The 22,441-nt window shown below is 54.4% G+C and overlaps 12 protein-coding genes across 12 annotated transcripts; 7 read left to right on the top strand and 5 right to left on the bottom strand.

The window, feature by feature from the left end:
* The first annotated feature begins 2,001 nt into the window (after positions 1-2,001).
* On the top strand, positions 2,002-3,490 carry DL89DRAFT_113412 (uncharacterized protein). Its single transcript, XM_040883136.1, has one exon. It carries the CDS (start codon positions 2,046-2,048, stop codon positions 3,450-3,452), a length of 1,407 nt encoding a protein of 468 aa, XP_040745887.1. The 5' UTR covers positions 2,002-2,045; the 3' UTR covers positions 3,453-3,490.
* A 273-nt stretch (positions 3,491-3,763) lies between these two features.
* On the top strand, positions 3,764-4,347 carry DL89DRAFT_256083 (uncharacterized protein; the record flags this gene model as incomplete). The annotated part of the gene is made up of 2 exons (XM_040885408.1): positions 3,764-3,847; positions 3,913-4,347. The coding sequence occupies 2 exons, from the start codon at positions 3,764-3,766 to the stop codon at positions 4,345-4,347; spliced, it is 519 nt and encodes a 172-aa protein (XP_040745886.1).
* A 1,121-nt stretch (positions 4,348-5,468) lies between these two features.
* On the top strand, positions 5,469-6,226 carry DL89DRAFT_282515 (uncharacterized protein; the record flags this gene model as incomplete). Its single annotated transcript, XM_040889691.1, has 2 exons — positions 5,469-5,926; positions 5,964-6,226. The coding sequence occupies exons 1-2, from the start codon at positions 5,476-5,478 to the stop codon at positions 6,224-6,226; spliced, it is 714 nt and encodes a 237-aa protein (XP_040745885.1). The 5' UTR covers positions 5,469-5,475.
* A 113-nt stretch (positions 6,227-6,339) lies between these two features.
* Positions 6,340-6,989, bottom strand: DL89DRAFT_266020 (RmlC-like cupin; the record flags this gene model as incomplete). The annotated part of the gene is made up of 1 exon (XM_040886943.1): positions 6,340-6,989. A coding segment is annotated over one exon (650 nt), but the record flags the coding sequence as incomplete, so codon positions are not given.
* Positions 6,990-8,226: 1,237 nt separating this feature from the next.
* DL89DRAFT_266019 (lysozyme-like protein) lies at positions 8,227-9,140 on the top strand (the record flags this gene model as incomplete). Its single annotated transcript, XM_040886942.1, has 1 exon — positions 8,227-9,140. Exon 1 carries the CDS (start codon positions 8,295-8,297, stop codon positions 9,138-9,140), a length of 846 nt encoding a protein of 281 aa, XP_040745883.1. The 5' UTR covers positions 8,227-8,294.
* Positions 9,141-9,788: 648 nt separating this feature from the next.
* Positions 9,789-11,026, top strand: DL89DRAFT_266018 (uncharacterized protein). The gene is made up of 2 exons (XM_040886941.1): positions 9,789-10,281; positions 10,400-11,026. Exons 1-2 carry the CDS (start codon positions 9,911-9,913, stop codon positions 10,977-10,979), a joined length of 951 nt encoding a protein of 316 aa, XP_040745882.1. The 5' UTR covers positions 9,789-9,910; the 3' UTR covers positions 10,980-11,026.
* A 110-nt stretch (positions 11,027-11,136) lies between these two features.
* Positions 11,137-13,646, top strand: DL89DRAFT_266017 (uncharacterized protein). Its single transcript, XM_040886940.1, has one exon. It carries the CDS (start codon positions 11,181-11,183, stop codon positions 13,506-13,508), a length of 2,328 nt encoding a protein of 775 aa, XP_040745881.1. The 5' UTR covers positions 11,137-11,180; the 3' UTR covers positions 13,509-13,646.
* On the bottom strand, positions 13,517-14,049 carry DL89DRAFT_266016 (uncharacterized protein). The gene has a single exon (XM_040886939.1). It carries the CDS (start codon positions 13,878-13,880, stop codon positions 13,548-13,550), a length of 333 nt encoding a protein of 110 aa, XP_040745880.1. The 5' UTR covers positions 13,881-14,049; the 3' UTR covers positions 13,517-13,547.
* A 251-nt stretch (positions 14,050-14,300) lies between these two features.
* DL89DRAFT_266015 (uncharacterized protein) lies at positions 14,301-15,078 on the top strand (the record flags this gene model as incomplete). The annotated part of the gene is made up of 2 exons (XM_040886938.1): positions 14,301-14,630; positions 14,665-15,078. Coding segments are annotated over 2 exons (708 nt in total), but the record flags the coding sequence as incomplete, so codon positions are not given.
* Positions 15,048-15,443, bottom strand: DL89DRAFT_215944 (ubiquitin-protein ligase RKR1; the record flags this gene model as incomplete). Its single annotated transcript, XM_040884300.1, has 1 exon — positions 15,048-15,443. A coding segment is annotated over one exon (396 nt), but the record flags the coding sequence as incomplete, so codon positions are not given.
* A 788-nt stretch (positions 15,444-16,231) lies between these two features.
* On the bottom strand, positions 16,232-20,902 carry DL89DRAFT_113333 (uncharacterized protein). The gene is made up of 3 exons (XM_040883134.1): positions 20,620-20,902; positions 16,722-20,526; positions 16,232-16,545 (listed from the first exon to the last, which is right to left on the bottom strand). The coding sequence occupies exons 1-3, from the start codon at positions 20,676-20,678 to the stop codon at positions 16,486-16,488; spliced, it is 3,924 nt and encodes a 1,307-aa protein (XP_040745877.1). The 5' UTR covers positions 20,679-20,902; the 3' UTR covers positions 16,232-16,485.
* Positions 20,903-21,204: 302 nt separating this feature from the next.
* On the bottom strand, positions 21,205-22,223 carry DL89DRAFT_244772 (NAD(P)-binding protein; the record flags this gene model as incomplete). The annotated part of the gene is made up of 1 exon (XM_040885073.1): positions 21,205-22,223. One exon carries the CDS (start codon positions 22,221-22,223, stop codon positions 21,273-21,275), a length of 951 nt encoding a protein of 316 aa, XP_040745876.1. The 3' UTR covers positions 21,205-21,272.
* Positions 22,224-22,441: the final 218 nt, after the last annotated feature.

Here is a 22,441-nt window from a genome sequence, read left to right as displayed (position 1 = left end):
GTCCAAGGGATTACACAATCTGTGTGGGATATATGGGGCCAGGTCGCAGATCTAACATCAAAGCCATTTAAGGCGCATGGTGATAGAAAAGTCCATGGAATGGTGACAACAGATGGTATAACGATATTCATTTTGCTACAAGACAAGGTATCCAAGGCTGATGGTGCAGTAGATGCTGATGGGTGCAGGAGGCGATGCTGTGGGAGGCAATATTATAGCTGACTGTCGTTATATCCACCAGATCCCACAGCCAGAGCTGCAGAATCTGAAAGGCCGCTGTGTATTCATCGACCCAGGTAAGGGTGATTTACTGCATATGATGCACGGAAATAGCAGCAATGGGAAAGAGGGTGAAAAATGCTCTACCGCTACACACGGCAGCAGCACAATAAGGAGCTCAAGCTGCGCCACTATGACAGGATTCGTCAGGCTACAAAGGATCAAGTCCCAGAAGATGCTGTCCGCAGAGCAGAGGCAGAGCTTTCCAACCACTGCTGCCGGACCCTTAGCCCAGCAAAATTCCGTGCCTACGTTGCTGCCCATGCATCTGTGCGGTGTGTCCTAGCACCGTTTTATGCCAACACGATGACAGAGCGAAGGTTACCAGAGCAGCAGCCCACTAAGTCAAACAAGCAGCATCAGAGGCGCTGGAAGGCCCATCCGGGTGTCGGGACCAGTCCCAAGGTGTACCTGCTTCACCGCAAGCTGCGCCTTGATTCATTCATGAACCAGGCCCGTGCAGACCACAGGCTTGCCGCGAAACTCCGGAGCAAGTTCGGTCCAGACCCAGTGCTGATCATGGGCAATTGGAGTGCGCCGATGGCCTGACACCATACACCGATTCTTGGCAAGGGATGGCGCGACAAGTTCAAACACCATGGCTTTGAGATTTATCCGGTCGACGAATTCCGGACACCATCGATGTGCCCGTTCTGCTGCGAAAAGTCGCTGCAGACATCCCGGCATGTTCCCAACCTGCAGCCCTACCAGAAATCGAAGAACCCAACTGTGAAGTGTCATGGCCCTCTCCGCTGTACAAGCGAGTCATGTAAGCGGGCCATGGCACAATACAGGCGAGCCTATTCGTTTCGGCTCTTGAACCGCGATCTCGCAGCAGTTCTAAACTTCAGACTCGTTTTCCAGTCACTCTGTGGTTCAGGCAATATTCCTGAACGGTTCCGTCGCTTTACGGCCATTGTTGCCAATGCTTCTGGCACCACCCCTGCAACAAAGAGGCCGCGCAAGAGGCTACGCAAGAGGCGTACAGCAGCGAACCAGCGCTGAAACGCCTGCGCTGAGCAGGCCATCAAGGTGGGAAATGTCTAGGATCGTCATTGCACAAACAACCATCCGACACGTTCAAATGACCGGTTCGCCGTGATGCCCTTATCGACGTGTCAACCCATGCTGACTAGCAGCCGAGCTTGCATCGCGAGCAGAGTATTTGTAGTAGTCTAATAATTTGTCACTAGTACCCCTATGCATTTGTCGCCATATATGCACTTGATCATAACGGGTTACGCGCTCCTCTTGGTTTTTTTTGGTTTTAACTGCGTAACTACCCCTGTCGTGCCATTGCAAGCCAGATTAGTGCTACTGTGCATAGGCCCGGTTTTGGAGGTCTGGTATTGGTCATTCGATCTTTAATTTATTCTTGCCCAGCCGCAGAAACCTTGGTATTACAATCGGTCGCACCGAGGCTGTTGGTGGAACCTAAAGTGTACAATACACATACACAGTGCACAGAGTCCGAATATGACGTCCATAAACGGCCATGATGCCCCTTTCGGCATCGCCGCCGTGGTCTCCCATTTGCGGAAACGTCTCCTGGTCTATGTGGTTGGGTGAAGAAATGCCCATCCAAAGCGCTGTGCATAGTCTCTCCACCACTAGTGAAGCAGACTGGGGACAAAGTCCACACTATCACTCGTCTGATATCTGGACTTCTGTATGAGACAGCCTCGATAGTCAAACAGAACAAAAAAAGCCTATTTCTCTTTGCGTTGTAAAAATTTTAGTTCTTGTATTCCTCCTCGAGCCTGGAGATGTCTTTTTCATTTACACCCGAGGAGCAGGCCCGCGTGCAGGCCGCAGCGGCGCTAGGATATTCTCTGGACCCGATCGGAAAACACGACCTGGCGATGCTCTGCGTATTCTCAGTAATCTACGCTGTGGATTTATTTGCTGTGCTCTACCTGCTCTGGAACTGGAACTACCCGCCTATCAAGTCAAAGGGCCCTGGATTCCTGGCCGGTGCCTATATTGCCATCGCATTCTGGTTCATTGGTGAAATTCAAGTGAGCGGGCATATTCATTTAAAAGGCACTGCATATGCAAACTGCAAGGTGTTCGGAGTCTGGTTGCGTATCATCCTTGGTATCTGTATGTTCAGCGCGCTGGTCGCTCTGCGCAGCTACTCGCTGTTCTGCATATTCGAACTGAATAAGCCGTACCGGGGACTCAGTCGGTACCTCCCGTTTATTATCTACACCACTTTGATGCTTATCTACGGGGTTGTTGTGCAGGTGCTCCCAGATGACAAAACCATTGTATATAAGGGCTTGTTAGATGTCTGTGTCTACAAAGGCGGTTTCAAGGCGTCGCTGTTTATCTTTGCCTGGGCAGCCTGGGTGTACGTTGCCATAGTGAACTGGCAGATTCGCGGGATTAAGAGCTCGTTTAACGAGTCGCGGGAAATGCTGTTCTGTTGCGCCCTGATTTTTGCTGTTCTGACATTCGGTACTATCGTAAACTATGTGCGGGGTGACTATCTGTTTGATCTCCCGCTGCGTCTTGCCAGCACGTGGCTCAACCACATTGCATCCAACCTAGTCTGGTGGACATTGGCCGGAGTTCCTCTCTTCAACTGCATGTTCCGGCGCGAAAGATACCTGCGCTACTGGATGAAAAAGCTATCGGACGATGGTCTTCAGCGCCAATACGAGCAGCAAGCAAATGTTGCTACCGATATTGGCATGCTCTGCCAACATGCGGCTTTAGGCAGTCGCTCCTTCAGGTCTTCTATCAACAACGCAGGGCTGTCAAATCAGCCAGAGAGCGATTTCAACTCGAGCCGGTACACTTGCAACACGGTGCAAGCGCATAGCCTGAATTTGGCTGCACCCGCACCTTTAGTGTCAACTCGAGCATTTTACCAGCCTGGCCATAATATGGACGCTCCTTCAGGGGAAAAAACTATGCGTATGGACTCGATACGGGACGCAAATGCTGTGCTTGATCGCCAAGTGGAACAGCAGCACGCCTGCATTACCCAAGATCGGCTCTATGGTTCGGCGGATCATATGCCAGAGGCTAGCACACCTTCTGGTCACTCTCCGCTAACCGTGTCAAGAAGCTATCATGAGCAAGTATTTTATATAGACTCAAGATGGGCTGATGCAGGCGATGGGGAAAGTCTGAGCGACCAATATAGCAGCCGCCGTCTGATATGAATATCTGTCTAGTTTAATATATGAATCTCTGTATCCAAGCACGGATACCAACGCTAAAGATCTTGGCCTGAGGATAGTGGCTATGTACGCTATCTATCTCATTTGTATCATGGGAACTCGAACAATTCCATGCCACGGAAAAGAGGCTGAGCCCTGGAACAATCACAGGTCTTTTGTTCTGCATGCAGTGCGGGAAACACATCAGGTATTCCCATGGTCAGCGGAGCATTGGCCAGGATAAAATTGGCTTGAGGAATTGTACTCTTGTTTCTTCTTCAGTTTCTGTGCTATACTACCTCTTCAACAGTACCATGAATGCAACCAGCACGCTCGACTTTTCTCAACTTGATACGGCGGCGGCAGCATTGGAGCCGACACTGAGATACACTGTAATGGTAAGAATCTAATCCAATTACTAGTTCCACCACCACACATATACGTGCTAACCTCCCAATACCAGATTTCAATATCTCTAGCTCAGTGCACTTTGCTCTGTTTCCAACAACATTGGGAATTTACAGCCTGCTCAAGTATTGCGAGAAAACAGCTTGACGAAAAGGCGTTTGTTGCATTTGTCGAGCTCAGTCGCCGCGCGCTGATTAAAACAATTCCAGTAATTGGTGCTGCAAGAGCGCACATTGGGCTTGTGGTCATACTGAAGGCAATCAGCGAAGGTGTCAGGGCGCAGCTTTCAAAGGAGCGCTATAGGACGGAGGAAGAGCGTGATTACAATTTCGCCATGAAACGAGGCAGTGACTTTGCTTTCCAAGTTGAATGGAGACGCTCTCAATGCCAGATACCAAGAGACGATAGCTGCGTGCCCCGAGTTGGAAGAGGTACTGGGATTCGATACCTTACGGCCGATGCCTCTCCAGCGAAAACCTCATGCCGATAAAGGAATCACAACTGTGTATGATTGCCACGGTTAAGACACTGGGGGCCGATGAGTACCTAAAGTCGCATTACAACGGTGCCGTTGTTTACGGTGCAAGCAGAGATGAGTGTGAAGCCGCCTTAGCTATCGGAGGTCTTGCTCTCGGTGTTTAGAGCCATTTTATGTTCTAAAGCTTCCCTTTTCATTATCTTCTTCTTCTCGGCTCACTGCTATCGTTTCTTGGATTAACTTTCATATTCTCGACCATAGTTTTTATTTTTAGCTTTCTGGCTACCCTCAGCAGATACTGTATCTCCTTGCAACCTTCAGAGACTCCAAACAACTAAACGAATATCAATCCCCAAGGCATGCAGCACGATAAATTGACTACCCTATTATCGACATATGATCGAGATGGATAGGCACTCTATTGGAGAATTGTACATAAACTGCACGAGTTAGCTTGTCAATGTTGTGTTGAAAATAGCTACAGGATTGCCTTGGATTGGCAGCGAGGAACTCCCAAGAACCGTCTGGAACCACCGATGTCCAACAACAAAAGCCAACTTGAAGTCCAAACTGGCAAGAATCCCAAGAAATCTAGGATCCAACACCATGCACTCATCGTTTGACCATCCATCTCTCCTAGCTATATATCGTATATCCATAGACTAAAAGCTGTAAGTACATTTGGTCCAGATCGATGGCAATAGCAACTGATTCTCTGCATCCAGTACTAGGGTAAACCACCGCTATTTGAATAAAGCGCAAGCTGAGGTTTGTTGCTCCGCATGTTGTTGCCATATATCTTTGCTATTCCTCTGAGGTGACCACATTTTGTGTTCTGCCTTTTAAGGGCAACATAACGCTTGCGCCACAGGATATGTCGACGGTTGCACTATACCTGCTGGATATGTAGCATGGGAAGTTTCTGCTACTCCCAACTCGATGGCAATCTGGAGGATGTGTGGCTGGATATATCCACTGGACTTGCCTCTTTTGTTGGCCAAGCTAGTGGCACGAGTGCCAAAGGTTGGCACTCTTGCAGCCAGGGTGATTGACAATGGTGGATATAAAGCGAGAGGGGAGAGGAGCCGGTGGTGCCTATCTCCATCCTTGTGAACAGACTTTTCCATATTCTCAGTAAAAATGGTTGCAAACAACACTATCGACTTTTCCCAGCTCGACGATATCGCTGCTGCCCTGGAGCCGACGCTGAAGATATGCCATGATGGTAAGACATATAGCTATCAGCCTAAAGGCCCAATTTCTCGTAATATCCGTGCTAAGAAGTATACCTACATCCATAGGTCAGCACATTTGGTTCGGTCATGGACCACGTCGGAATCGCCAGCCTCGTTAAGCACTGTGAAGCTACCCTTAACCAAGATGACTTTGTTTCGTTCGTCGGAGCTCTCTCGCCGCGCAATCATTAAGACAATCGCAATGGTTGGTTCTGCCAGAGCACATTATGCAATGATCATCTTGATGCAGGCGGTCAGCGAGGATGTCAAGGCAAAGCTAAGCAAGGATGTCTACCGGACTGAGGAAGAGCAGGATTACAAGCTTGTCTCTAAGCGTGGCCAGGATTTTGCTAGGCGTGTGTTTGAGGATCATGTACTGACGCCATTCTGAAGGACAACACAGATATGTGCCCAGAGCTGCTGCCGGTGTTTTTCTTCGATGCGTATGGCCGATTTATCTGCAGCGAAGGTATTATGCCTCTGAAGGAGTCAGAGTTGTGCATTCTTGCAGGTCAGTTATCCCCCTCCAGATCGAGGACTACATCAACATCCACATCAAAGGATCTGCCGTCTATGGCGCTAACAAGGACGAAATCAATGCCGCTATGGCCGATAGGAAACCTAGTGCGCAAGGCTGGTGCCTAAATCGACACTAGTCATTCATTTTCTAAAATGAGGAAATATAGAAATGTAAGAGGCAATTTGTGCAAGAAAACCAGCTAGAAATGGAGAGCAAAAGTTGCAACTAGCCAAAAGCCCGGTCTGATAACTACTCTTTGCCAGCCTTTGCACGGGCTGCATTGGCTGAGTCAGTCTGATGCATGCGCTCCATGCGACCGGGAATGGATCCAAAGCGCCCAGTTCTCATATCAGCAAATGCCTGTCCCAGCTCCTCCTGAGTGTTCATGACGAATGGGCCGTAGCGGGCAACCTTCTCGCCGATCGGAGTGCCGGCCAGGACCAGAATGCGCGCCTCCTCCGACCCAGCGGCCTCAAAGTCAATCGGCTGCCCGTCGGTTTTGATGACAGCCATCTGGCCTTCCTTCACCCCTGCCTTCTCGTTGCCAACCAGGATCGGCTCCGTGTGGAAGTTGTACACCATTGCGTCCATGCCGCTCGGGAGATCCAGCGTGTACCGCCCAGTGGTGCGCAGGTCCAGGAAGAATATCTGCGTGCGCGTGTCGATGTTGGCAGTGACATCTTCAACCTTGCCTGCAATGACCTTGATCCGGGTCTTTTCGTCGCTGGAGGTGAACGTGGGGATGTTCTCGGGCGGAACGTCCTGGTAGCGAGGCGCCGTCATCTTGTACTTGGCAGGCAGATTGACCCAGATCTGGAAGGAGTGCATAACACCGCCTTCCTTGAGCATCTTCTCGGTCGGCATCTCGCTGTGGATGATGCCGGATGCTGCACTCATCCATTGAACCCACCCGGGCTTGAGAATTCCGTGGTTGCCGTGGCTGTCACGGTGCTCAATCTCGCCCTCCAGCACGTACGAAATCGTCTCCTGGCCACGGTGTGGGTGATCGGGAGCACCGACAGCCTCGCCAGGTCCATACTTTGTCGGGCCGAGATGGTCGAGCATCAGAAACGGGTCAACCATGTCCAGGCTGCCGGACGGTACTGGGCGGCGCACGACAAAGCCGCCGCCTTCGCGCTGGCGGTGTGCAGTGATGATTCGCGAGACCTGCTTAGTGATTTTTGTAGTGGTGGACATTTGTGCTGTTGTTGGTGTTGTTGGTGTTGTTGGCGTTGTTGCTGTAGAAATACAAGTGATGTGTAGAAGATCTAGGAGTGGCTGAAAAGCTGGGAGACCAAGAACCGGCAGTGCCAAAATCAGCGCTTTTTATGCAGATCGGGCCAGTGTGGTGATTATTAAGGATTTGGTGGCCGATTTGTCATTCGGCTAGGGCTTTAGTCACGCATCCTGAACCAGCGTGACTGGCTGGCGCTCCAGGACAACTGCGTTAGTAACGGACATCGCATTACTAAACTGCCACTGCTCGCTCTCGTAACGAGGCACAAGCAGCACAAAGCGATATTCCTCACCAGACTCGTCTGCTTACGGTGCTTAGAGGATCGACTCCGATGTTGGCGATGGCCCAGTACAGGAGCTGGTGACTAAGACCGGACCACTGGAAGTGGTTTGGAGTGGGATGCCTATGTCCCGATTCCTTTGGCCTGCCTGTTCTCTGCCGACAGCCCACAAGCTCCCACGCTTGCTGACATGCAAACTACTCGCACTGATGTACTCCCAGCGATGGCTGGTTCAACAAAAAAACAGCTGCAGGGCGAGACTCGTCCAGAAGCCTGCCGCATCTGAGTGCTGGCTATCCCGGCGCCAAGGACCGGAAGCAGGGCCCAGGTGTGCTGAACCCGCCATTTATTTTTGGCCTGCAGGCGAAGGGCAATCAACCGAATCCTTCGATCGCCCAGCTTCTCCTTTGTGGACATCGCTTTCACCCACAGAGGCTTCTTGGCATCTCATCTCGTTTCCATTTACGAGTGCGTATTTTTGGAGACCCGGTCGGAGCCTGCTGTCTAGGCTTTTCAGCGTGCGCTCGCCAAGCCCACTCAGGTCTCCTGAACGTAGCCACCACCCGGTAGCTATGTGCTGCTGCGAATATAAAAGCACAGGCGTTCCTCGCAGACATCACACCTTCACTACCAACAACACCAGCCAGCAATTCCACACCAGCCTCTCACCCCCACCTGCATCCAGCCATGAAGATCACTGCCTTTACCCTCGGATTCCTCGCAGCCGCTGCCTCTGCCGCGCCGGCTGCCGACACCGCCTCGGGCAACAACGCCTGCGCCAAGACGCTTGCGCTCAAGATCACCAACATTTACGAGAACGGCGACACCAACTTCCACTACGACTACTGCGAGAACATCAAGGACGGGCGCGGGTTCACCTCTGGCATCTCTGGGTTCTGCACCGGCACCGCCGACGCATGGGAGGTGGTCCAGCAGTACCACAAGCTGACAGGCGGCAAGGACTCCTTCAGCAAGTACGACGGTGTGCTGAAGAAGTATGCCCAGTCCGGCAGTGACTCGACCAGCGGGCTTGACGGATACTGCTCGGTGTGGTCGAAGCTGGGCAAGTCCGACGCAAAGTTCCGCAATGCGCAGGACGCGATCCGCGACAGCATGTACTATAACCCATCGCAGAAGCTTGCGGACCAGCTCGGACTCAAGCTGAGCATCAGCCGCGCGCAGCTGTACGACTGCGGCACCCAGCACGGCACTGGATCGGACGCCGACGGACTGGCTGGGCTGATCAAGACCACCAACGCGTCGTTCAAGGCCGATGCCAAAGGCAGCTCGGGTAGCACGCTCAAGATCAACGGCCACAACGTCGACGAGGTCGCCTGGCTGACAAAGTTCCTGCAGGTGCGCACCAACGACCTGCTCCACCCGAAGGAGAAGGAGAACGCGTCGGGTGCATGGAAGGAGACGCTGTACCGCGTAAAGTCGTACCAGTACGCTCTCAGCAAGAAGCAGTACAACTGGACCAAGTCGGTGCAGGTCCTCGACAACGATGGCAAGCCTGTCACAGTCTCGTGCTAAACATCCATTTATACCTTTCTCAATTCCATATCTACAGCCCTATTTGCTGACTCTGAAGCAACAACACAGTTCAATGCCACCATGACTAAACCAGGCATATACATATTCAGATCCCCAAGGGCTACTTCTCTTTTTCTCCTCAGCTGTTTTTTTCTTGAGCAATCTCCTACATGTGCGCTCGTAAATACTTGATTCTGCCTTTGAGGTTAACAGTGGTAAATATTGAGATCTGACGATTAGGACCAGCTACCCTGCACACAAGCACAAGATGTAGCCTTCAGCATGATAGGAACATGTGCAGAGGGTTTCATGGAACTCGGCAAGATATCTATATGCACATCCCAAAAACAAGTATTATGCACAGAGGATCCAAGCCAATTCATCATGTGTGTTCATCATTGCTTGTCTTTGTAGAAGGGCGTACGTTGAAGGGAGGGGAGCTCAGTCACACTGGCACTACGCGCGACATCTAGGCTCCATGGTTTGCGACATGTGGCCGTCAAGCAGCTAGCCTCGCGACACGTATCTGCCTAGCCAGTGGAGGCAGTAGCTGCAGATCTCTTTCTACCGCTGTGGTGTGGCGTGTCTCGAGCACAAGAGCACAACTAAAAAATTTGACCGTTGCAATTTCTTTCTCCTCAGCTCTCCCTTGCACATTCCAATTCGCTCAACCTCTTCCTACTTTTATTTTTTGCATTCAAACCTTTTTCTTCTATTTTTATTTGTACAAACATCCTTTTACATTTATATTTCGCATTCAAACTAGGCAAATGGAGAGAGATAGTTTCGATACCCTGCGTCCTGGCATGCGCGCCTGGGCGCCGTACATGCAGTCGCCACTGTCGCCGAGCACAGTTCTGCCGCGTAGTCCATCGACACCCCAGTCGGCATTCACACCGCGGACGCAGTTTTCACCCGGGCTGCAGTCCAGCGCATACAAGTCAACGGCGCCGTCGACACCAATGTCGGCGACCAGTTCACTGACAGTATTGGATGCAAAGAACATTGTGCGGGACTTTGGGCAGCCGCGGCTGGACCTGACGGCCGAGGACAAGTGGCGGAGGCTAGGGGCACGGATTCTGCCCCTGTTTAATGGTGATCGTCTACAGGGCACGGTGGAGGAGAACAACGAAATTGTCAGGTAAGGGAGACGGAGCCATAGCATGCGGTTGTTTGTTTTGTGTGCGTCAAAGCGCCAGGTGAGATCTGCATACGTGAAGCGTGTGGGGCTTTTTGCTAAAAATACATTTTTCTGGTAGGAGCTGTCTGCGAAGCGACCAGGATTCGATCTGGCACGAGATAAACAACATCCTGCGGGTCGGGATGTCGTCGCTGATCCGGACCATGTACCAGCAATGCGAGCTGGTGCCAAAGTTTGAAGCACTAAAGCTGACCAAGGGCAGCAGCAAGCAGCCGCTGGCTATTCTGTCAATGAACGGAATTGCCAATGCGGAGCGCATTAACAGCGCGCAGATCTGCGACAGCCTAGTGACGGTATGGGAGATGCTGTCGGCACATATTCTGCCGTATTTTGAGGGCGTATTTCTGCCGGTGTTGCAGTTCCGGCTGGCATCCAAGGCCCGGCCCGGCAAGGCGGGTAGCATGCGGCGCGCCGTGCTTATGCATTTCAGAGACATTATTGTGGTACCCGTGCTAGGGAGGCTCGAGGAGGTCGCGGGAATGGTGCATGCAGAGAACCTACATGGGGTGCAGGGGAGCCACCACCAGATGGCGGCTATCCTACTGCAGATGCTGACGGTGCTGGCAGGGCTGACGCCAGCGGAGCGCGGCCCGCTGTTCAAGACAGCGCAGGCGTTTGCTGTTGCGATGCAGGTGTGAGGTGTGAGGTGTGAGGTGTGAGGTGTGAGGTGTGAGGTGTCACGTGGAATGTAAATAAACTATTTCAAAATCAAATCAGCGAGCGTCTGACCGCTCAACTGATGCAAGCGCATTAACTGGGGGTGGGACACGCACGCACTCCCCATGCTTTTCACCTCCTCCTTCAACCTAGCAAGCGCCATTTATTACAATACGCCATTAATGTTTTCTAGACACACACTGTTCCGCACCAACGCAACAGGCACTACCGGCAGCGACCCGCTTTCAGCTGGCGACAGCAGTTCGCAGGAGATGGTAGGAGCGTTAAACAAGCTTGAGCCCGTGGCTGAGACATCGCGCAGGCGGCAACAATCCGATGCTCCTCAGTTTGGAAGGCACGAGATTATGAAGGAAATGAAGGCGACCGAGATGAACCAGCATCATGACAAGTCGTTTCCAAGCACAGGGTTTTCGCGGTCACGCAAGGCGTCGCGCGTGTCCCTGCATACGGGCAGTGAGGTGAGCGGGCTGGGAATAACAGCAAAGGGCCAGGAGCCACGGCAGGCGCAGAGCGCACCGCCGACAGAGCACACAGATGCCGCCACAGATGAGAAGAATGCACTGGTTGCTTTGCTACCAGAGTCACTGGGAAAGAGGCTGTGGCAGCACTTCCAGGTGGCGGCAGGCATGGCGGACCTGCGCGATATGGTGGCCAACAGCGCAACCGGGCTGGTAGTCTTGCCGCAGGCGCCATTCCGCGGGCCAGACGAGCCAGACGTAGGAGCACTTTTGAACGACAACGTGCTATTCACCGATTCAGACGTGCTGGCGGAGGGCAGGAAGTGTAAGTTCACGACAGTCAGCGGGATCCGCGGCACAATCGACTGCAGTTCGGTGAACGCGCTGGGAATGCTGCCGCCAGTCGAGGATATCATGGGCATGATGGCTGAGTCGGAGACGCCGCGAGCCACAATCTTTGACGTGCTGGATGACGAACGGACCCAGCCGCTGGTACGCCTGCGGATAGTCAGCATCCATGACAACTGCAGGCTGCCGGATGGCCGCAGCGTGCGGGTGGCAGTGACATCGGGGGCGCTGCAGCGGGCACTGGTGGTGGACTCGGCAGTGACATCACTATCGGCCAATATCTACGAGGCCGCTAATGCAACAATCAAGGCGCTGCTGCCACAGGCCACGGCGGCGCTGACCGAAGACGACCAGATAAAGGTTGATATCGAGGACATCGTGCAATATGCGCGGCAGATAGAGTCGCGCACGCCACCGCTGCCTGGACGGCCTGCAAAAGGCGGTGTGGTGAGGCGGCTGACGCTGGGCAGTGGGAGCGTCGAGAAGACGCCCAGCGTCGAGGAGGACACCGACGCATGGCAGGCGGCTATGGCCAAGCTGATGGGCAATCTTGCAGCGCACTTTGATGAGCTGGAACATGAGACCAGCATGTGCGGTGACGCTGAGGCGCGCAGGCGGCTGGCAGAGGCAGTGATCGAGTGTGTGGAGAAGCTGGTGTGCGAGTCTGTGTACGCCAAGGTATTCGCTCCATGGTTCAGCGACGACCGCACGCAGGACGAGCAGTTTGCGTCCAAGGTGGCCGCCCTCAATCTGGCTGATATTCGGCTCGAGCATCTGGGTCTGAAGGCCGCCCCGCAGACCGCAAAGGAGCTGGTGCGTATTGCGCGCGAGACTGGCGCCCAGCTACAGGGCATGAATGCAGTTCGGTCGCCGGCCGAGAAGCTCAAGCTGGTGGTAGACGCACACAAGACCATGGTGGACCGGATGGACCGCCTCAATGCCAGGCTGCGCGCTGGACAGCAGAAAGAGCCAGCACAGAAGCCCGAGGACTCGCCGACATCGTCGCTATTGTCGGCAGACAGCATCCTGCCGCTGCTGATTTTTGCTGTGGTCACGGCCAATCCGCAGAGCTTCATCTCCAACCTGCGCTTTATCCAGCGGTACCGGACCCGCGCGCTCCTGTCGGCACAGTTCGAGTACTGTCTGACCAATGCCCTGGCTGTGGCCTCGTTCGTCGAGTCGGTCGATGCACGAAAGCTGGGGCTGTCGGCTGAAGTGTCTGCCAGCGTGCTGGAGCGCGCAATCCCGCCCGCGCTGATGTCTTTGCAGAACCTGCTGTTCAACAACGCCATGAGCAATGTGGGCATTGAGGTCGTCCAGGGGGTGTATGGCGCGACGCTGGGGAAGCTGATTGATACCAGCAGCCAGCTAATCATGCGTGCACCGTGGCGGTCGCCCAGCGATCGGGAGCTGCAGCAGGGCGTTGCCCACGATGCCGACGAGAAGACTCTGGACCAGAGCAATGTCATTGAAGGCGTGCGGTCGGTTCTGAACACCGCCAGCGAGCAGCTGTCGCACGAGATCAAGGGCCATCTGCCACGCAGCAGCCCAGCCATCAAGAGGGCAGTTGTGCCGGAGATCAACGAGCGCTTTGTCAATGCCACGGCATCCGATCTGACTATTGCCGAAGTATCGGAGCTGCTGGCTGCATACCAGGAACTGGCAAAGTTTGTGCGGGGGTAGGCTTGAGTTCATTGTTATTTTTTATTTTCATTTTTGGCCTTAGCAGCTAACAAGATACGCTGTCACGATGATGGTCAGAGCCGCGTTCGTGAACTTGTATGTGACCATGCTGTCTGCCGATTCGTCCCACCGTGTCGCATTGCCAATGTGGAAGCCTGCCCCTGTGTTTTGCACGATCGTGCACGTCACTATTGCCTTGGTCGCGGATGCCCGCATGGCCGCAAGCTTTTTCATTGCATAGCTAACAATGTTCGTGTGCAGCTCCGGGAGCAGTCCGTGGTGGTACTCGCCGTTCCCGATGGCCAGGTCCACTGCCGCCTTCAGGTGCTTGTAGACCTTTTCCGTGCTAGATCCCTTTGTGGCAGCCGACATGGATGAGGTAAGACGTGTTGGGATGAGTGAGAGTCGCCAGTTCGAAAGAAAAAAAAAAAAGCATCTCCCAGCCAATTACCTGGTCTGATACTCCAGATTGGTGGGCCTGGGCAACTATGGTGATTGTTAAGCCCGATCATCAGGCGAAACCTCATTTTGTTTTCTCAACCTCCTCTCCACAAAAAACCCCATCTTTTGCACCTTTCTTCTTCGTCGCTAGACATTATCATGCCCCCTCGGCTAGGCTCGCAATGGCGCAAGGCCGCGCTCAGCACATGCATCTATCTTTTCATATCCCTAGCCCTGACACTGCACAACAAGATGGTTCTGCAGTGGTACCAGTTTTCGTTTCCCTGGCTGGTTACTGCCACGCACAGTCTGGGGGGCATAGTCGGCACGCAAATAATGCAGCGGTTAGGGACGTTCACGCCGGTGCGCCTAGACAAGCAGCAGCAGCGGATTCTCTGGCAGTTCTCGGTCCTGTACACGGTGAACATAGCCGTCAGCAATATCTCGCTGAACTTTGTGACAATTCCCTTTCACCAGGTAGTCCGAGGCACCGTGCCCGTGTTTACATTGGCCATTACCGCATTGTCTGGGGGCGATCCGAAGCTGCCAATACTGGCGTATGTTAGCTTGGTGCCGGTGGTCATGGGCGTGGGGCTGGCGACCTACGGCGATTACTCGTGGACTGTGGTGGGCCTGCTGCTGACGCTCTTGGGGACGGTGCTGGCTGCAGTGAAAACCGTCGTGACAAATCGCATTTTTGGTCGGCCGGCTGCAGCTGAAGCTGGGGGCTTTTGATCTGCTGTACAGGCTCAGCCCATTGGCGCTTGCGCAGACCCTGGCGTGGTCGCTGGTCACGGGCGAATTTGCCCAGGCCAGGGCGTTCATGACCGGCATGGATTCGGTTTGGCCGCTGCTGGGTGCATTGGCTGCCAACGGCGCCATTGCGTTTGTGCTGAATATCGCCAGCTTCACTGCGAGCAAGAACACCAGCGCCCTGGCCATGACTGTCACTGGAAACGTCAAGGTTGTACTGACTGTCGTTCTCGGCTGCATTCTGTTCAGCGTCCAGCTCTCGTATCTCAGCATGCTAGGAATCGCGATTACGCTGTTTGGCGGGGCCATGTATTCTCTAGTCCGTCTACACAGAAAATAAACACTCTAGAACAGGTTGCGGCACAGCGGGCACGAGCTCTGGTTGCTGGTGCTGAACCACTTGAACAGACACATGCGGTGGAACTTGTGCTTGCATGTCTTGCACTGCTTTGTCGGCAGGCTGTTGTCCAGCGCGCCGACTGCCGAGTAGCAGATCGCACAGTCCTCGACGCCGGCGAAATGCGCGCCCACATTGCCCAGCAGCTGTGCGCAGACGGCGTCGAGGCGCCGGTTGCGCGACATTTGCGCTTGCGCGGCCACCAGCCAGCTGCGCCAGCGCTTCTCGGTGACCGCCACGCGCTTCATCGACTCGATCGTCGGCAGGGACAGCGGATAGGAAGCAGGCACCCGTACCGTGATCTCCAGAGTGCTGTCATCGACGGTATAGGTCATGCTGACCTGCGTTCCGCCAGCCTTGATGGTCGCCTCGTCATACTCCTCAAGGATGTCGGCCACTGCCGTCGACTTCTCGGCATGCACACGCACATCCCAGGATTCCTCCGTATCAGACACATCAGCGTCAGCGTCAACGCTAGAGCTGTCTGCCTCTTGCTGGCGAATACGTGCAATTTCACGCTCGACAACCAGCGGGCTAATGTGCTTGCATGTGAACTGCTCAACAGCCTGGCTGGTGGCGCGGAGCTTGGCCGACAGTCCAGACCACCAGGACCGGTATGTTGCCGGGAAGGTCCATGCTAGCGAGTACATTATCTGGTGCGCCAGAACACGGAACAGCTGGTCTCCGCTGGGGTTATACTGGAGCTCCGCTGCCCACGTCTCCCAGTCCAAGCCTTCAGACGGGTCCCAGAGGCGTGGCTCGTACCCACCCATTGGACTGACGCCATCGATGCTAAGCAGGGCGCATACCCAGGGCATGGCGCTGTCCAGCACCTGGTTGTTGCTGAGCTTCTCAGCCATCTCCTCGTACCGGTTGTAGTCGGCTGCCAGGGCATCAGCGCACCGGGTGACCAACAGCATGCTGGCAAGAAGACGGAATCCAGTGTTGCGCACGTACTCGTCGGTCTCAATGGTCTCACCAAACTCCTCATGCGGCACGTGCAGATTCTCCAGCGTCTTGGCAGCCAGGCTGACCAGCCCAACCAGCGACTGGATATGCTCGCCGACATCTGCCACAATGTCACTGGACGACAGAACCAGACGCAGCAGCTCCATCTCCAGCTGTGGCGTAGCACTTATCATCACGGGGTACAGAGTATCGAATGCCGGGACGTCAAAGAACCCGTTAACCACAAGCGCCGTCACAGCTGCAACACCCTCAGGCACTGGTCGTTCCGACACCACACACGTGCTGACCAGGTGGTCGCCGATCTGCCGCAGAACCGGGCCGACTGAATTGATATCCTCAACCAGATTCTTCGACATGCGCGCCAGCGAACTGACAGAGCACGCTACAGAGACCAGAACAGCCTGCTGCTGCTCAACATTATCGAGGGTTTCGGCAAAGTTCAGCCAGCGCAGGCACTGGCGCACCAGACCAACAGCGCTGATATCATCGATTACCGGCACGCAGTTGCTGAACCGCTCCAGAACAGCGAGAGCCGCCAGTGTAAGTGCAAGCGACACCGTGCTCGAGGCAACAGAGTCAGCCAGTATCTCGGAGACAGCAACCAAGATGTGCATGATCTTTGGTGTCGATGACGCAGCGTCCAGTGCTCCAGCCTGTGGCGGCAAGAGCTCCGCCAGAAGCTCTAGCGCTACCACCAGCTTCAAAGACAGACTCGTCGCTGACGCAGCCTTGCCGTTGATGGTCCGTGTCAAAGAGCCGGTCAGATCTATCAGCGTCCCACGCAGCGCAGGCGACTGCGGGCATGCATGTCGCAAGGACACCGACCGCGCTACAAGCGTCGTCAGGTCGACAAGCGCTGGCAGCTCCAGGATCTTGGGCAGGTCGCTGGACAGCGGTACGGCCATGGCGGCCTCTACATCGGCCGAGTTTAGCGGGTTAGCCCACTGGCACCACTCCGAAAGAGTTGCCAGAACGCGTGCCCACTGCGATTGTGGTGCCTGGCGATGCCGTGCAATGCAAGTGATAATCAAAATGTCCCAGACTGAGTCTGACACGTCATTGTCCAAGGAGGCGTCGCCAGTACTGAGAACCCTGCTGACAAGTGTGCTAAGCCAGCGGCCAGAGTCGTGGGGGATCTTGATCTGCACTGCCTCTTCGTTGTCGTCGTCGCCGCTCTGGGATTTGGGCAACGAGAATCCATGGACAACCAGCAGGCTCAGTATGTCGGATACTGTTCCTTCGATCATCTTGGCTGCAGCGCTGATCCGGGCATACAGGGCGTTGTCCCCATCGTCGAGCTGCACAATACCGATGCTGCCAGACGTGGCACTGTCCGAGTCCTCGGCATCGTGCTTGTAAGCGGCCAGAGTCTCGCGCAGCAGCACATACGCCAGTGTCATGTTTAGAATCAGGGTCGACAGAGCCTCGTTTGACGCGTCAGAAAGAACCACCAGACCGCCCGACAACTGCAAGAACTCGACACTGAACATGGCGCGCCGAGCAAACCTCGAAAGACCATACATGTCGAATCGCTGCTGGTGGTCCGTCGCATTCAGCCCCTTGCTGGCCAGCGAGGCTACTGACCACTGGCCCAGCGAGTGGAACGACAGAGACATGGCGCCCAGCGGCTCGTTGATAGCCTGGCTCAGTGCTGCACTGCCTAGCGCGGTCTGGCCCAGATAGTCATCAACCAAGGCGCTCTCACCAAGTACTGCCTGCGCATCTCCCTGCAATGCTCCCTTCCAGGAAAGTTCGTCCAGTAGCCACCTGCGGATCAAGGACTTGATTGCCTTGGTATCGTCCTGCGGACAGATACGCGCAAACACCGAGTGGGCAAGGCGTGCCAGATGCGATGGGTTCTTGAGTGTTGCCAGATCGCCTAGGTCCTCTGAAATCGACTCGCTCAACGCGTGTGCCAGCTCCGATCCCAGGTGTAGCTTCTCGAGCTGTGACTCGGTTGCCAACCACGCACGCTTGGCTTGTGGGTAGAGTCTTGCGTGCGCAATTCCGGCCAGCGTGCTGTCAGGACCGGTTTCACCGTGCGCCGACGACAGCGCCATGTCGAACAATAGACCCAGCGCCGAGCGCGCATTGTTGTCAGTGCGCGTAAGCCAGAACCGCACAAACCGTGGGCCGGCCATGCGGTCGTTCGCCAAAGCAGTCCAGCTGCTCAGAACCTCATGGATGGTTCGGATCCAGCTGTCCAGCGAGCTGCTCTTGGATTTTTTGTCCTCCCACTGTATCTCATACTGCATTTTGAACACGCTCTCCATCCAGCCGAACACCACGTTAACTGTCTGGGGTGAGACAAGTACCGTGCCGCAGAACGACAGCTGCAGTGCCTGGCTGTACAGCTGCAACAGCTGCGATGGCGGTGACTCAAATGATGCAGACAATATGTCATCAGCACAGCTGGGAATGCTGGGAATCGACGATACGATAAGAGCATCCAGCGACGGCAGGCGCGCCGAGGTAAAATCTCCATTCCGGGAGATCTGCGAGCCCGGAAGCGCCTTCAGCAATGCTGTGACAAGGCGCAGCGTTGTGCCATTTCCATCGTCAGCACTGTCGGCTGGCATCCTGACAAATTCGTCTAGGCTGGCGACCGCCTCCGCCAGCGATCCGGTGTTGGCCATCACGTATTGTGCCTTGGATAGAACCAGATCTATAGCTTCGTCGCAAGCACCCGACTTTTCCAAGCGAACAGAGAACTTGTCGGCAAACCCTTCGCGGAATACGACGTCAGGAGCATGCTGAGCCAGTGTCTGAATAAGGCCCTGGGCTGTCTGGTCGTCAGGAGATTGCGCTGCGAGCTGGCAGAAAGCGACCACCAGCTTCTTTGCATTTTCAACCAGTGGCCCGTGCTGCTTAGCATCCAGAGCTCGGATCTGTGCTACCAAATGAACCACAGGAGCCGCTGAGTCGCCAGATAGCCTCTTCAGTGCGAACCAGCTGGTTTGTGCCCAGATCTTGTCCATCAGCACCGTCCCGTACTTCTCTGCCAGGACCTCGATCTTGCAGTACAGCGCGACAAACGCCCCTGTCATTTCCTCGGCCACGTCGCCATTCTGGAGGTAAAAGTGCCACAGCCGATCCAGTTCCTGGGCTGCTTCCTTGCTTACACTGTCGATGCCCGCAGGTCCAGCTGCCTTTAGGCTGCGCTGCCACAAGAACGACAGGCATTCGCACAAGGCACTCGCCAGAGAAATGCTCTCGACCTGCACTGCCCTGGCACCGATCTTCGTGGCCGCAGCCGCTTCATCACTGGCCGCAGCACCCTGCCATAGAGCGCCGCGGAACTCGCTGCTAAACGCTGGCTCGTCAAGGATATCCGCGGGCAGGTTTGCCAGCAGCGCCAGAATCGATGGGTATGAGATTGTGGGGGCCATACGGCAGCGCGAACTCAGGAAAGCAAAGAGCCGGGCCACAGGCGGTGTCTTCTTGCCCTTGGCTGTGATCTCAGACCATGCCTGGGGGTAGTTTTTGGTGGTCAGCAAAACTGCATCCCACATGTCGCCGTGTGCTGTCGGGTCGTTGTCCACAAATGCATTTGACACCAGTGCCTGGGTCAGCTGCAGATACGAGTCCTGTGCCAGCTGCGGACACCCAAGCATGGCTGAGCGGATGAACCGGTATACGGCCCGGCGAATGAACGTGGCTGGGCTGGCCAGGAATTGCATTGCCTTTTTGCTGCCGAGAACCTCATCGAACTTGGCCTTCGCTTCCACCACTTTATCTGACTCGACTTCCTCGATGACTAGCCCCAGAATGCCAAACGAAGCGCCAATGACCTGCTCGAACTTGCTCTTCATTTCCTCGGCATCGGCAAACCGCGGGTCGCTCAGCGTCTCTGGTGTCTGGTTCACAATGTTGTCAACCGCAAAATCGACAAGCTCATCCATGCAGTACGCAAACACTTCTTTGCGCCGGGACTCTGGGAACACTGTCTCGTATGCCTTCTTGGACGTCTTGGCCACCTCCCGGTGCGGATCAAAGTAGGAGGCAATCCAGGCCCCGATCAGTTGCTTCAAATTGGGCGCCAGCCGCTTTCCGGCGCTCTTCACCAGCGCAGCATTGACCGTGGCCACGGCTGCACGCACACGGCGGTCGGGATCAAAAATGTGTTTTCTGAACAGCGGCGGCCACGCCAGCATCATGCCCTCCAGCCCGTCCTCCCATGTGTGCTCGGCAACGTATCCTTTCAGCTCAAACAGCGCACGCATCTTCGTCTTCGAGTCGTGCTTTCCCAGCCGCTTGAGCTGTGACGCCAGGTGCCCGTCGATCTGGTCTAATGCCGGCCCCGGTGTCGATGAGCGCGAGTTCGCCTCAGGCGTGGTGGACTTTGATGATTGCCTAGGACTGGGAGCTGCACGCGACAGCTGGCTGAACGCGAGAGCCGGGTTTGCCTTGAACGCGTTGATCGCCGCCATGTCTCCCTCGAGCAAGTCCGCCGCACGACTAGAAGAAAGGCAGTGAGGAAGAAAGTCAATGGGTGCTGTGGTCATTGGAATCAAAACAGTCAAAGTTGTATTCTGCTGCTCCAGCACTTACCTGCTGCTCGTTGGCTTGAGGTTGCCCTTGACGCGAGGTTGTCTACCCTTTCCCGACATTTCAAATGCTGTAAGATAAATTTGTATAGCTGGAAACAGAAAAAGAGAAAAACTTTTTTAAATTGAATTGTCGGAGCGAGGAAAAGAAAAATGGATGCTGCTGCGGTCCCACCAGCTGCTTTTTAGGAAATGCGGGCTGGAGTGGAATGTTCTAGCATGGTGATGTGCCTGTGGATGTCTCTAGCCAAAGATATACTTGGTTTGGTCTTCGCAAACACAGGCCAGCACATATGCGCTGTTGAACCTCTTTGCGCTGACGATGTTATTTTGTCGTGCAGCACTTGGCCGTGAACATCTGAGGTCGCTTGGATTGTGCATATCAAACTCCTCTACATCTGGCGCTGCATCCGTCCTGAGCTCGATATCTGTTCTCGCACTCTCTGTGCTGCCACTGCTTATCCATGCAGTATTATCAGGCTTTAATTGCTCCATGCAACATGCTATATTTGTAATTCTACTTGCAAATCACCTACGCATCGTATGAACACTGACTATGTGGAATGGGCACAACTACTGTGAAGAAGGTAGTGACTAAACTCGATGGTTTATTTATTGTCAGATTGAAAATAAAGCGACAGCTAATGTGTGTAGTCATCACTGCGGCGGTCTAAAGTCAGAGTATCTCTGCCAAAACTGGCCTAGGTCAACAAATGGACGGGGCGACACCTTGGAGGCGAACACAACGTCAGACTCCACGAACTCACCAAACTCGACAAAGTAATCAAGCATAGCATAGATCTCGGAGCGGTCAAAACCTTCGAACTTCTCGTTGACATAGGTAGCCGGCACTCCGGTGACACGTGTAAATGTGTCGACGATGTCTCCAGAACTGTACAGTCCACTATAGGCACCAACAATCTTGCCCTCGTAATCACCGCGGTTGTCAGCAATCAGACGCACAGCATTGCCCAGGTCCTTTTCGATGTCGACATACGGCAGCTTGGTATCCCTAGGCAGCGGGTACGAAAACCGCACAGCTGGAACCTCGTCTCCATCACTGTTGGCAGTAGTGGTCCACTTTGCCGTTCCCAAGAGGTTTTGGAAGTAGAATCCAGCGTAGACGTAGTATCCCTTGACCTTGTCCGACTGGCTGCGAATGTACTGCTCAATCTTGTTCTTCCCCTCAAGCTCATACACCTTCGTATACTTCCCATTGCTTCCCTTGGCCGCGCTCTCCAGCGAGCTGTAGATGATATGCGAGACTCCCTCGGCAATGGCGGCGTCGACAATGTTCTTGCCTAGCTTGAATTCAGCATCGAGGTCGCCAGCGTCAACCTGCGCCAGGACCTCTGGCTGCAGATAGTTGGTGTTGGCAAAGACAATGTCGACGTTCTTGAAGGCACGACGCAGGCTCTCTGGATCGTAGTTGTCGGCCGCAACCCACTCGACGTTGGGGTACTGAGCGCGCAGCTCCTTGACACGATCAGAACTGACGTTGCGGGTGACGCCACGGATGTGGTACTGGTCTGGCGATTCGTATAGAGAGGCGACGACAGATCCGCCTTGGGCTCCGGTGGCTCCAATAACAGCGACAGTTTCAGGCATGGTTTCAGATGACGAGGACAGTTGGCTTGAATCCTAGTTTGTTGATGATAATGTTGAGAAAAAAACCGAGATTGGGTCTCATTCTTATATGCCTTTGGATTCTTGACAGCACCCTATTCATTAGTAATCAGCTTGCGTACATGCTCTGCCAGTCGGTTCTCTAGACGACGGAGTCTCCGCAAGAGTGGACTGACGTGAGAAACTTCTGGAAGAAAATT

This window comes from Linderina pennispora, assembly GCF_002104995.1.
Source record: "Linderina pennispora strain ATCC 12442 chromosome Unknown DL89scaffold_3, whole genome shotgun sequence".
Lineage (NCBI taxonomy): Eukaryota > Fungi > Kickxellomycota > Kickxellomycetes > Kickxellales > Kickxellaceae > Linderina > Linderina pennispora.
Note: the sequence above shows the minus strand (reverse complement) of the source record. Positions and strands in the feature narration are given on the sequence as shown.

What these genes read in the sequence shown, in the direction of transcription:
- DL89DRAFT_113412 (XM_040883136.1), top strand. Translation starts at nt 2,046, where the DNA reads ATGTCTTTTTCATTTACACCCGAGGAGCAGGCCCGCGTGCAGGCCGCA.
- DL89DRAFT_266018 (XM_040886941.1), top strand. Translation starts at nt 9,911, where the DNA reads ATGGAGAGAGATAGTTTCGATACCCTGCGTCCTGGCATGCGCGCCTGG. An exon ending in GAGAACAACGAAATTGTCAG is followed by an intron (nt 10,282 to 10,399) that starts GTAAGGGAGACG and finishes TTTTTCTGGTAG; the next exon opens with GAGCTGTCTGCGAAGCGACC.
- DL89DRAFT_266017 (XM_040886940.1), top strand. Translation starts at nt 11,181, where the DNA reads ATGTTTTCTAGACACACACTGTTCCGCACCAACGCAACAGGCACTACC.
- DL89DRAFT_266016 (XM_040886939.1), bottom strand. Translation starts at nt 13,880, where the DNA reads ATGTCGGCTGCCACAAAGGGATCTAGCACGGAAAAGGTCTACAAGCAC.
- DL89DRAFT_113333 (XM_040883134.1), bottom strand. Translation starts at nt 20,678, where the DNA reads ATGTCGGGAAAGGGTAGACAACCTCGCGTCAAGGGCAACCTCAAGCCA. An exon ending in CTCAAGCCAACGAGCAGCAG is followed by an intron (nt 20,527 to 20,619) that starts GTAAGTGCTGGA and finishes CCTTTCTTCTAG; the next exon opens with TCGTGCGGCGGACTTGCTCG. An exon ending in CGGAGCTCTTGCCGCCACAG is followed by an intron (nt 16,546 to 16,721) that starts GCTGGAGCACTG and finishes CGATGATATCAG; the next exon opens with CGCTGTTGGTCTGGTGCGCC.